The 12,460-nt window shown below is 40.3% G+C and overlaps 1 protein-coding gene and 1 non-coding gene across 2 annotated transcripts; both read right to left on the bottom strand.

Moving 5' to 3' along the window:
• Positions 1-1,811: 1,811 nt before the first annotated feature.
• Positions 1,812-10,373, bottom strand: LOC140233741 (cytochrome P450 2U1-like). Its single transcript, XM_072313841.1, has 5 exons — positions 9,980-10,373; positions 8,364-9,016; positions 3,824-4,003; positions 3,007-3,154; positions 1,812-2,017 (listed from the first exon to the last, which is right to left on the bottom strand). Exons 1-5 carry the CDS (start codon positions 10,371-10,373, stop codon positions 1,812-1,814), a joined length of 1,581 nt encoding a protein of 526 aa, XP_072169942.1.
• A 1,234-nt stretch (positions 10,374-11,607) lies between these two features.
• Positions 11,608-11,727, bottom strand: LOC140234547 (U5 spliceosomal RNA). Its single transcript, XR_011901637.1, has one exon. It is a non-coding gene; the product is annotated as a U5 spliceosomal RNA (small nuclear RNA).
• Between the last annotated feature and the right edge of the window lie 733 nt (positions 11,728-12,460).

The following is a 12,460-nucleotide window of genomic DNA, read 5'->3' as shown; positions in this document are numbered from 1 at the left end:
CTGAAGGCCATTAGATGTGCTGAAACAATACATCAGCATGAAACAGCACCCAAACCGAACAGGTTTTGAAGAAGAACTACTGTTCTCCTTAGAAGTGGTGATTGGCACCGCCGTGAAATTTTGCGCTTACTACTGTGACTTTCTTTGCTAAACTGTGAAAATTCGAGTATTTCGTTTTCGAATTTTACATTGAAATACATTTTATAATTCCAATGAAATGTGATTTTTGTTTTTCGCTTCCGAATTTCGTATAGGAACGAGAGCGGCAACGAGCATGATGGCTTAAAAGCGTATGTTATATGTCTGTGAATGTTCTCAGTCATCCAGGTTAAGTATCTCATGAACTATATCGATAGATCCGACTGGTCAACTGGACTTAATTGTAATTTGGAGTAGCGAAACGTCGCTACTCCAAATTACAAGTAAGTCCAGCTGACCAGATTTACCGATATAGTTCATGTAAAGGAATGTTAGACATCCAATTATTGTAACGCTTTAGAACCTAGACACTCAGTCATTTTTGCATCCCGTTTGCATGGATTACGAACAAAACACCTCTGTGGTCTATTGTCCGAGGATGAACACGGAAATCGAACCCAGGGCCTTCTGATTATAAATCCAGTGCCATAACCACTGCACCACACATGACTGTACCTCTGCAGTCCCACAAAAGTAAGTTTATAAAAGAATAGATAGGTACATCCACAAATAGGCCTATAATTAATATCACTAGCAATAGATAGAGACGCACAAAGTTTTTATAAAATCAAAAGCGTGTATCATTATTATAGATAATTGGACGTTAGATGAACACTAAAACAACACGACTGACCGGTAGAGAGATATTAACAACATCAGTAGACAGAATTACAAGACATGAACAATGACTAGAATGATGTAAGGTCATTCATGGTCTGACCCCAGGATACCTGTCTTCCCTAATCGAGCAGCCTCGCCCTGGCCTTCGTTCATCTGGCCTTACTCTCCAGGACCGGTGCTGGCGGTGCCCATCACACATCTCAAGGGATACGGAGACCGGACATTTTCCTCTATTGCTCCTGGCCTATGGAACTCCCTTCCATCTTTCCTCCGTGAAATTGACAAACTGGATCACTTCAAAGCCTCACTCAAAACTCACATTTTTCACCGGACATTCAATTGCTAACTGTCTTGGAGGAATCTGCGCCTTTGAATGTTTCTATAACAGATATTTATGGCGCCATAATACTGTGGATCATCATCGTCATCATGTATCATAGAGAAAACACCGCGGGACTACGAAGCATGATCTTCTCAAAGCATCATCATTCTATTTTTTGCCTTATAATTGCCTTATTATTTGTTCTTGTCTTGTATGAACATGTGTGTTATTTTGATTTTGTAATATTTTACATCTTTATATTCATATAATACTGTGTATGTACAATTTTCACTTTTGTACAACCATTAGTAATTCAGCCTCTGGCTGCGATCAATGATTTGTTGAATAAAGATACCATTAATAATAATGATAACAATGATAATAATAATAATAATAATAATAATAATAATAATAATAATAATAATAATAATAACAATAATAATAATAATAATAATAATAATAATAATAATAATAATAACAATAATAACAATAATAATAATAATAATAATAATAATAATAATAATAATGATAATAATAATAATAATAATAATAACAATAATAATAATAACAATAATGATAATAATAATAATAATAATAATAACAATAATAACAATAATAATAATAATAATAATAATAATAATAATAATAATAATAATAATGAGTCTTCGAATTAGTTCGTCTTCTCAGCAAAGTCCCGCTCAATCAGGCGGACTTCGATCCGATTGGGGCGGAGAATTTGCCCCGCAATCCATCCTTTGTCCAGAACGTCAGGGCGGTCACCGGGGGCGAAGTCGACGCGGAACCGCTGCATGATTCTGGTGAAGACGATGAACAGCTCATTCTTGGCCAGCTGTTCGCCGATGCACATCCGGGGACCTTGTGTGGATGGTGGAAGCAAGAGTTATATGGAAGATGGAGATGAACAATATTACAGGTTAGCCTTGCGTAGAAAATGAGCACGGCCATAAATAATGGAGCTGAACAGGACAATACATCCGTTTCTCTTTTGTTTATTATTGTCCCAATTATATCATACCATCAACCTGTCGGTTTATATATATATATATATATATATATATATACTTTTTTATTTTTTTATTTTTTTACTGTAAATACGCATAATAATGAACTCTTTTTTGAACGAAATGTATGTTGTCTTGGTAAAAGCTGCCGCACACTATACTTGGTCGCTGAGTTCTTGTTGTAAACGCCTTTTGGAAGGATGCGATGTAATACTAAACATATTTCTAATTTAGATATCACTTATCTCTTGGTCCCTTCAGAGACGTAATAAAGATTGTCGTAATTTCTTTTACAAGGCAGGTATACACTATAATTTCATATAAAGAGTGTATAATGTCGTAGGTGTGCACATTATAGTGTGACACGCATATACACATACGCACACACATGGGGTGAACTGAAGACCTTTATCTTTTTCGGCAACTTTGTGAATGATGTTTGACACATTGTGGGAGCCAGGCGCCTTTGATGTGATGTTTCTACAGATAAATGGTGCAAAATAGATGCTGTTTCATCATCATCACTTTTATATGAGATGAATTGATTTAGCGGAACTGGCCTGACCCTGAACTTGAGATGAATGGATTACAAATCACATCTAATAATATTAAATTATACATGACGATTGTACCTCATTTAGTATCTCGCGAAATGAATCCCCCCCCCCGAAAACATCATTTATCATCATTTCTGTGCAAGCACTTACCGTCCGTAGCTGGACAGATCTCTTCGAATTTTGACCTGAAAAATGAGAGAAATTAACAACATTCCCTTAATTGTTGTCACAATCATTAGCAATTTTCTAGAGCTCTCGACTACAATAATCGAGACCTGTGACATACCGACGCCGAACGGGAGGAAGGCCAGCGGATCACGGATGACTTTCGTACGGTCGCTGGACAGAAACCGGTGTGGGTTGAACAGCTCTGGGTCATGCCAATGGTCCGGGTCGTGGTGACAGAACATGACATTGCCCAGCAAGATGGAGCCCTATATCAGTTTTGAATAATAATAATAATAATAATAATAATAATAATAATAATAATAATAATAATAATAATAATAATAATAATAATAATAATAATGATATTATTATTATTATTATCTTTATCATTAATATTATTATTATTATAATTATAATCATAATGATACCAATAATAAACCACAAATTCTCTCAATTTTGTCACTGTACGGGCAATGTTATTCTCCTTGCCTTTCACTTGAGGTATAATTAAAGTGCTTCTTTCATTTATGCTTGTAGAAAAATGACCTTTTACCAAGACACTTGCACACGATGCAAATACACGTATGTTTGCTATTAAGAGTTTCCTCTCTGACACGATATTGAAGAAGGAAACAAATCTAGGCAAAATAAGTTGATGAAGTTAGTATAATAGACAATTCGCCAGATAGATAAATAAATAGATAGATAGTAATAGACGGAACAATAAATAAATGATGACTAACAATATCATTGACATGAAACAACCCCGTCTTCAGATATAGAGTCTCCAGATATAAAGCAATGTCAATGTCCCACCAAGTGACACAGACTTTATTGATATCGAAATCACATTCAATTTTGGATGAACTAACATGGAGATTTCTAAATTACACCGGGATTACACCTATACAACAAAGCCTCAGTATTTTTATTACCTTCGGGATAGTGTAGCCTCGCAGTACAGACGTTTCAGATGCAGAATGCGGCACTGCTAGTGGTCCCACGGCCCTCAGTCGGAGTACTTCCATGATAGTTGCTCGAGTGAACGGCATAGACTTCTGGTCTTGAAGACTTGGTTTTCGTCCGGCCAAAATCAAGTCGATCTCTTCCTGAACCTGTCAATATGAATGAGGCCAGAAATGTTCCATGATCACCTTATACCAGTTGTATGGTAAGAGAATTTGTCTAATATCTAACGGTTAGCAGGCCTTCCCACTAATGTTTTCTCTGGTGGCCTGTTCGGGCCACTGAAAAATCTTTAAATTTGATATTTTGGTGGCCCCAAAACAGAAATGTAGTGGCCTGAAATAAAAAAAAAGAAGAAGAAATATATCATTTATTTTTTTTTTAATGTTAGCTGTCCGATTGGGCCACTAAAAGGCAAACTCGTTGGCCAGACATAAATTGTTTGTGCCACCGGGCCACCGGGCCACTGCTAATGTCGAGCCTGGAGGTTGTGTGCACGTGCTTGCGTGTGATTGGAATGGATACAACGGCGTAGCCAGGATTTCATCTTAGGGGGGGCGGTTAGTCTGCGAGGGAGCGAAGCGACCGAGCCCGAGCGAGCGGAGCGAGCGAGGGGGGGGGGGGGGAGGGTGTGGGAGGGGGGTGTCCCCCCTCCCACGGTAAGAACTTTTTTGCATTTGGATGTTGTAAATGGTGCAATTTGATGCATGTTTTTGCGCGTTTTATCGACGTGAAACAGTCCCACTTGTTTATGGTAGCAGTTTATTTTGATGTAGATTATTATTGAACAATTTGCCTATAAAAGGGTATAATTTAGATACACTTCTTGTATTAATTCTTTTCACTGAATATCATGAACGCGACTGAACCCGAGCGAGCGGAGCGAGCGAGGGGGGAGGGGAGGGTGTGGGAGGGGGGGGGGGGGTGTCCCCCCTCCCACGATAAGAACTTTTTGCATTTTGATGTTGCAAATGGTGCAATTTGATGCATGTTTTTGCGCGTTTTATCGACGTGAAACAGTCCCACTTGTTTAAGATAGCAGTATATTTTAGTGTAGATTATTATTGAACAATTTGCCTATAAAAAATAATTCAAATATTCTTTTCACTGAATATCATGAACGCGACTGAACCCGAGCGAGCGGAGGAAGCGAGGGGGTAGGGGAGGGTGTGGGAGGGGGGTTTCCCCCCTCCCACGGTGAGAACTTTTTACATTTTGATTTTGCAAATGGTGCAATTTGATGCATGTATTTGCGTGTTTTAACGACGTGAAACAGTCCCACTTGTTTAAGATTGCAGTATATTTTAGAGTAGATTATCATTGAACAATTTGCCTATAAAATGGTATAATTCCAATACACTTCTTGTATTAATTCTTTTCACTGAATATCATGAACGCGACTGAACCCGAGCGAGCGGAGCGAGCGAGGGGGTAGGGGAGGGTGTGGGAGGGGGGTTTCCCCCCTCCCACGGTGAGAACTTTTTACATTTTGATTTTGCAAATGGTGCAATTTGATGCATGTTTTAACGACGTGAAACAGTCCCACTTGTTTAAGATTGCAGTATATTTTATATCATGAACGCGACTGAACCCGAGCGAGCGGAGCGAGCGAGGGGGAGGGGAGGGTGTGGGAGGGGGGTGTCCCCCCTCCCACGATAAGAACTTTTTGCATTTTGATGTTGCAAATGGTGCAATTTGATGCATGTTTTTGCGCGTTTTATTGACGTGAAACAGTCCCTCTTGTTTAAGGTAGCAGTATATTTTAGTGTAGATTATTATTGAACAATTTGCCTATAAAATGGTATAATTCAAATACACTTCTTGTATTAATTCTTTTCACTGAATATCATGAACGCGACTGAACCCGAGCGAGCGGAGCGAGCGAGGGGGTAGGGGAGAGTGAGAGGGGAACCCCCCTCCCACGGTGAGAACTTTTTACATTTTGATTTTGCAAATGGTGCAATTTGATGCATGTATTTGCGTGTTTTAACGACGTGAAATAGTCCCACTTGTTTAAGATTGCAGTATATTTTAGTGTAGATTATTATTGAACAATTTGCCTATAAAATGGTATAATTCCAATACACTTCTTGTATTAATTCTTTTCACTGAATATCATGAACGCGACTGAACCCGAGCGAGCGGAGCGAGCGAGGGGGTAGGGGAGGGTGTGGGAGGGGGGTTTCCCCCCTCCCACGGTGAGAAGTTTTTACATTTTGGTTTTGCAAATGGTGCAATTTGATGCATGTTTTTGCGTGTTTTAACGACGTGAAACAGTCCCACTTGTTTTAGATTGCAGTATATTTTAGTGTAGATTATTATTGAACAATTTGCCTATAAAATGGTATAATTCCAATACACTTCTTGTATTAATTCTTTTCACTGAATATCATGAACGCGACTGAACCCGAGCGAGCGGAGCCAACGAGGGGGGAGGGGAGAGTGTGGGAGGGGGGTGTCCCCCCTCCCACGGTGAGAACTTTTTGCATTTTGATTTTGCAAATGGTGCAATTTGATGCATGTTTTTGCGCGTTTTATCGACGTGAAACAGTTCCACTTGTTTAAGGTAGCAGTATATTTTAGTGTAGATTATTATTGAACAATTTGCCTATAAAATGGTATAATTTAGATACACTTCTTGTATTAATTCTTTTCACTGTATATCACGAACTCGACTGAACCCGAGCGAGCGGAGCGAGCGAGGGGGTAGGGGAGGGTGTGGGAGGGGGTGTCCCCCCTCCTACGGTGAGAACTTTTTGCATTTTGATGTTGCAAATGGTGCAATTTGATGCATGTTTTTGCGTGTTTTAACGAGTTGAAACAGTCCCACTTGTTTAAGGTTGCCGTATATTTTATTGTAGATTATTATTGAACAATTTGCCTATAAAACAGTATAATTCAAACACACTAGTCTTCTTGTATTAATTCTTACACTGAATATCATGAACGCTGTCTGTTCAGCAATCAAACAGAAAAAGCATGCACACGAGGGTGTAGATAGGGGCATATCCCCTCCCACACGAAGGTGATTTTGCGTTTTCAGACCTGAAATTCAGCGATCTGGTGCAAATTTTTGGTGCAACACTTTTTCATCGAAGTGTTAAAATCACGGAATTTAGCTCTTATTCCGAATGTGCACCATCTGTGCGTATGTATAAAGTCTAGTGAGGTAGAACTTAGGGGAAGGGGGATTCCCCCTCCCGCTCGCGGAGCTTTTGCATTTTTAGAATTGAAATAAAGCGATCTTGGTATAGCCACAGTCTACTTCTTTGCATGGCGGGGGGGGGGGGGGGGGACAGGAAGAAGGCGTTGGCGAGTGTTATCTCCACTCTTCCCTTCCGATGGAGCTTGTATCTTTTTAAGGCTGAAATTGAGATATCTCGTATACGCATAATAAGCATATTTGATGGAATCAACATTTGGGTAATCAAAAAAAAAAAAATGATGGGCGGGGGGGGGGGGGGGCTGAGGGAGGAAAGGGTCGATTAAAAGGGGAAATTCCCCTTATACATGAGGGAACCTTCAGTTTTCGGAATATTAGTGAAAAGTCTTGTGCACTCAGAATTATTCAGAATTTTTTTTAATCTAAAAAGTGTACTTAGCTAGGGAAAGCGGCAAAGAGGGGAGGGTTTGGGAGGGGGTATCCCCCTCCCAAGCACGAGAGATTTTGCATATTTTGAATTGAAATTCAACGATCTGGTGCACACTTTGAGTGAAATATTCAAAAAAATATATCTTATTTGATGAAAGGTTGCAAAGGAGACCCGCTTCATGTGCATGCATACAGTATACACGCATTTTTTTTTCCGCCTCCCAACTCCTCGGTCCAAATCTTAGGGGGGGCGACCGCCCCCATCGCCCCCCCTGGCTACGCCAGTGAATGGATATGCTTTAAAGCTTTTGCCATGGAAGCATTGGATTCCATATAAGGGGAAAAAAAAACATTTGGAGGGTTGATGGACAATTAGGATAAAGTGTGTATTGCCTACAACCACACGCACAACTCACTAAGAAAGGTATAGATTCACGTTAAAGGTGCAGGCCAATGGCACACTGGGAGCACCCTTAGAGGTGCAACTTTGTACCTTTCAGACCAGAACTGTGACACTGATCTGAAAAGGTGCAAAGCTGCCCCCTAGGCCTGCAGGTGTTCCCAATGTGACATTGATAAAGATGCGATTTTCTTAGAGTGCAGTGGATTAGAACAAGGGGACAATCCGTGGTCTTATCCACCGAGCTATACAACAGCAACAACCCCAATCCCCCCCCCGTAGATTCACCATGCACTGCCACATAAGGGAGACGAAAAGTTGCCGTTGCAGACAGTTGGCCACCATCAGACAGGGCCATTGGCATGACTTTTCGGGGGCGGGGTTTAGTGGTCGTATACTGCTGGTAGCCACTTAGAGGCAGGTTTGACTGTATACATGATGTGTATCCCGTGGTAGGATAATTTGCTGACCCCCCCCCCCCCCCTTCAATGTGCTATCGTAGCCGGCGTATACACACCTGTTTCTGCACCTGCTGATGGTGAGCCATAATCAACACGGCCCAACTCAGGGTATTGGACGTGGTGTCAGTCCCACCCAACATGACGTCGTACAGCACTCGCCAAATATCTTCCGTTGGAATCTGCCTCCTCTCCGGGAGGCTTGCCTCCTCCTTCTCCTCATCCGAGGAAGCAATGATTCGCTCGATGATGGTGCTGCCCTCACTGTCGCTTGCAGTCGTATCCAGCCGCCTTTCCACGGCCGTGGTCATCGTCCGTTTCATCACCTCGTAAGCCTTCCTCATCGGCCTCGTGCTGGGCAGTAAGTACAGGAAAGGCAGATACCGTATTCTGTCCGTTAAAGCGGTCGACAACGAGTGTCCCATGATCGTATCGATGGCATCGATTATTTCGAGTAACTTGGGGTCCTTGTACTCCAGTCGGTGGCCGTAAGCCAAGGCGTAGATGATGTTGGCTACGGACTGCGTGATCTTGTTGCGCGGGTCGCAGGAGATGGGACCAAAGTTGGCGAGCTCGTCGATGAGTTGATCGGCCTCGAGACTGATGATGCTCTCCATCCGTTGTCCCCAGGAGCCAACGTTCTTCAGACACGGGCCAACGACCCGACGAGTGGTCTTCCACGACTGGGCGTGACTTCCAAGCAGTCGATGAGCTTTTGTATCGATTACCACGGTGATAATCAATACGACAAGAAAAATGATATGACTTAGGCCTAAATCAACAACATGACACGTGTTGTAATCTAATCAAATCTATTTTGGTAACCTAAACTTTTGCGTCATCGTGTTAATGGTGAAAACGACAAAAATATGACATAGATCAGCGTATCAAGTGTATATCACATCACACGTACTGCTACTTTTCTAATCTAATCTAATCTAATCTAATCTAATCTAATCTAATCTAATCTAATCTAATCTAATCTAATTTACTCTAATCTAATCTAATCTAATCCTTAGCAGGACTTGGTATAATGAAATACCATAATGATATTAAACAAAATAGTGTTTTCATAATGCGATTGACTGCATGCATAATAATGATAGGCATCACGTTACAGTTACTATTTTCGTCAGAGCGCATGGTCGTGCATGCATTATCACCAATAATATTATATTGCACAGCAGGGAATCAGTGTTGCGCGTTATACTAAACCAATAACACGTTGTGTACGTTTGTCATTGATCATGCCTTCTAAACTAAAACTATGCATTTACAAACTGCCCAATAAGCTCCTGCGTAATCGTTGGTAAAAAGTAGATAAATAAATAAAAAGAAAGAAATCGGTCTTGGATTTATCAGTTATTGTGTGCATAATCCTATAGTGCATGCTTTCGAAATCATTGCACTGAATTCATAATAGCATAACAATAATGCACGGCGCTGATCATAAACATCCACAACAGTGTCAGTAAGGGGCCCTATCTATGTAAAAGAGAGTATATATATATATATATATATATATATATATATAATATGATTATCTCAAATGAAAGTATGCTAACACTGTATAACTCTAATTACGGCTGTGTATAAATTTTCTGTCCTTATGATCCACAGATCAGTTTTATTATTGAAAAATGGCTTTGGCGCTCTAATCAATTAGGGAACAAACCGTTGCGTCCGCCGTACATGCACTCGTACATGGCTGGGCCTCTCCTGTCGTTGAAGACATCTTTCTTCTTGACAAAAGCCTCCTGGATGATCTCGGGGTCGTTCAGGACAACGACGAAATCTCGGCCTTTTCGGAAACTGAATATCTTTCCGAATTCCCCGGCGAGTTGTGCGAAGAGTTCGTCGTGCCGTCCCCCTATGGGCGAACGACGGGGGAGCCCTACAAGTAATTTGAGCTGCAGAAACCACGGTCCAGGAGGTAGACGAAAGCATAGTTGAACTTCTCTTACGATAACGAAGACGGCGACGGCAATGATAAAACTAAGCAGCAGCTTTGTCAGGTCGCTTAGGTTCAACGAGTCAAACGTGACAGCGAGAGCCGTTCCAAGATCCATGCTGTCGTCTTTACACTGCGAAGGTAAACTCTGGATTGTGGTAGCAGACGTGTCAAAACAAAGTGTGATTTCTTTTTCTTTTTTTTTTTCAGAAAGAAACTGTATCCCACCAAGCAAAAAGCTGCATAATTCTGAAAATGTTTCTCTCTGAATGTTGTCAGGAATAGTGTTTGATGAACGTGAAACCTGCCTACAATGCAAGCAAAGCCAATTGCATTGTGGTAAATTAGCAACTCTGGGCAGATGTCATCTATATAATTGTTACGTCCTCCAATAAAAGCAGACAATAAGAGGATAATGTTAAACAGCCAAGAATGATTCTGCCATGTAGTCTTTGAAAATACTGTGAATAATGTCTGTTTCTGTTTTTGCATACGTTCCCTTTTCCTGTTTACCTCATGTTCACGGCAATCAGCACGACCACGGAAAGTGAACCAGACAAAGGCCACAACTTCCGTTACTTGATATTATAAAGAAGTACAAGATATGACACAGCAACAACAAAAACAAAATCTAAACGTCATGACTGTGTACTGTGGATGTGTCCAACATGATTCCAATAAAGTGAGTTTGCACGATCACTGAACTTGTGTATACAAAGTTATGCGTTTCTTTGGATGAATGCAGAGATCAAACGAATCCTATAGGACTAGGAATAGTCCCACCAATCATCCGTGCGAGGTTTTTACTGCTCTGTATTGCTTCTGTTCTCAACATATCGAACATATCGATGGTCATACATGCCTTATGGGGCCAGGGCATTGGTGTAATGAATATGCCAGTATATTATAATATAGAGATATTTCCCACTAATCAGTCTTTTGGTCAGTATCATCATGTAAATTGTATAAAGCTGCATGTGATACCTCATTATTAACTCCTTATCATTCCCGGCTGAATCAAGAGATCGCCATGTTTCGTCGTGAATATTGTTGTTTTCACAATAACTGTGCTGCAAGCCGCTGATTGTGGTGTGTAATCTAATTTTCTCATTTTCGCACATTGTTTCAGAGTAAACGTGGACAGTAACGGCAGACGACGTGTGTCTCACCGTTAGGCAACGTTATGGTTGTCAACAAGGTGTCCACTTCAATAATTTTGTGACACTAAGTTTGTCATGCTTCTGAGGTTAGCCTCTCCCCATCGTTGATAATTATTTGAAGGCAGTTTGAATCCTGAAGAGTTCCCGCCTCTTTGTGTAGTTCTCAAATATCTGTCTTTACATGCGGATGCAAGGTCTACCAGGTTGATAGACCGGAGAAAAATCTTTATAGACTCATCAATGTGTTCCTCTGCACGGAAATCTTTAGTAAAAGGCGAAAGATTTATGCGTATTGCAGTGAAACCAGAGTAAAGAAATGTGGAATTACATAATATATATATAATTAGCGAAAAAATATCAGGGTGGTTATGACTTACAGTTCTTACCACGCAAATAATTGTACTCATTTATTTATAAAAATGTTCCTAAAATAAGTTTTGCACATTTGAACGCAAATATTCACATTGAATGCAATTTATTTTCTTAAATCTCGCTTTTTGAATATTGAAGATGTGGTTACATGGAATAGTAGTTACTTTTCCGAATTATTGGAAAATGATCAATAATCGATCATGATGTTATGCACACTGTACAGAGTCCTTTGATACCAATAGACAAAATCACTATCGACTGTATTCTATGAGATACTGAGAACACATCTTTTTATCAATTAATATTCACTCTCCCCATATCAATTTGTTATGAGTTCGTGACGTTTTCCAAACAGTTTTTTTTTTTTTTTTTTTTACTTTTTTTTTTGGCAGATAGCAAATAGCTTTGATCGATTCAATACTAAGTATTCAGAAAATATCGCCCTCTATTACACTGCAAAAAGATTGGTGTTAGATTTCACACCACGCCATGCGCCAGGCTGGTGCAAATTTATACCAGAAACCAGTGTCCCATTACCCTACCACACCAACAAGTGGAGAAAGTATGTTGTGATGGTGTTGAAAAGTGTTCACCTGGCACTTTCATGGTGTTAATTTGACACTGTTGCTGGTGATATTTTTGACACTGCGCTGGTGTTCATTTCAATGGTACA

This window comes from Diadema setosum, chromosome 10 (genome assembly GCF_964275005.1).
Source record: "Diadema setosum chromosome 10, eeDiaSeto1, whole genome shotgun sequence".
Lineage (NCBI taxonomy): Eukaryota > Metazoa > Echinodermata > Echinoidea > Diadematoida > Diadematidae > Diadema > Diadema setosum.
The sequence above is the reverse complement of the archived record's forward strand: the minus strand, read 5'-3'. Positions and strand labels throughout refer to the sequence as shown.

What these genes read in the sequence shown, in the direction of transcription:
- LOC140233741 (XM_072313841.1), bottom strand. Translation starts at nt 10,373, where the DNA reads ATGGATCTTGGAACGGCTCTCGCTGTCACGTTTGACTCGTTGAACCTA. An exon ending in GAGGCTACACTATCCCGAAG is followed by an intron (nt 3,155 to 3,823) that starts GTAATAAAAATA and finishes AAACTGATATAG; the next exon opens with GGCTCCATCTTGCTGGGCAA. An exon ending in CTTCCTCCCGTTCGGCGTCG is followed by an intron (nt 2,018 to 3,006) that starts GTATGTCACAGG and finishes CATCCACACAAG; the next exon opens with GTCCCCGGATGTGCATCGGC.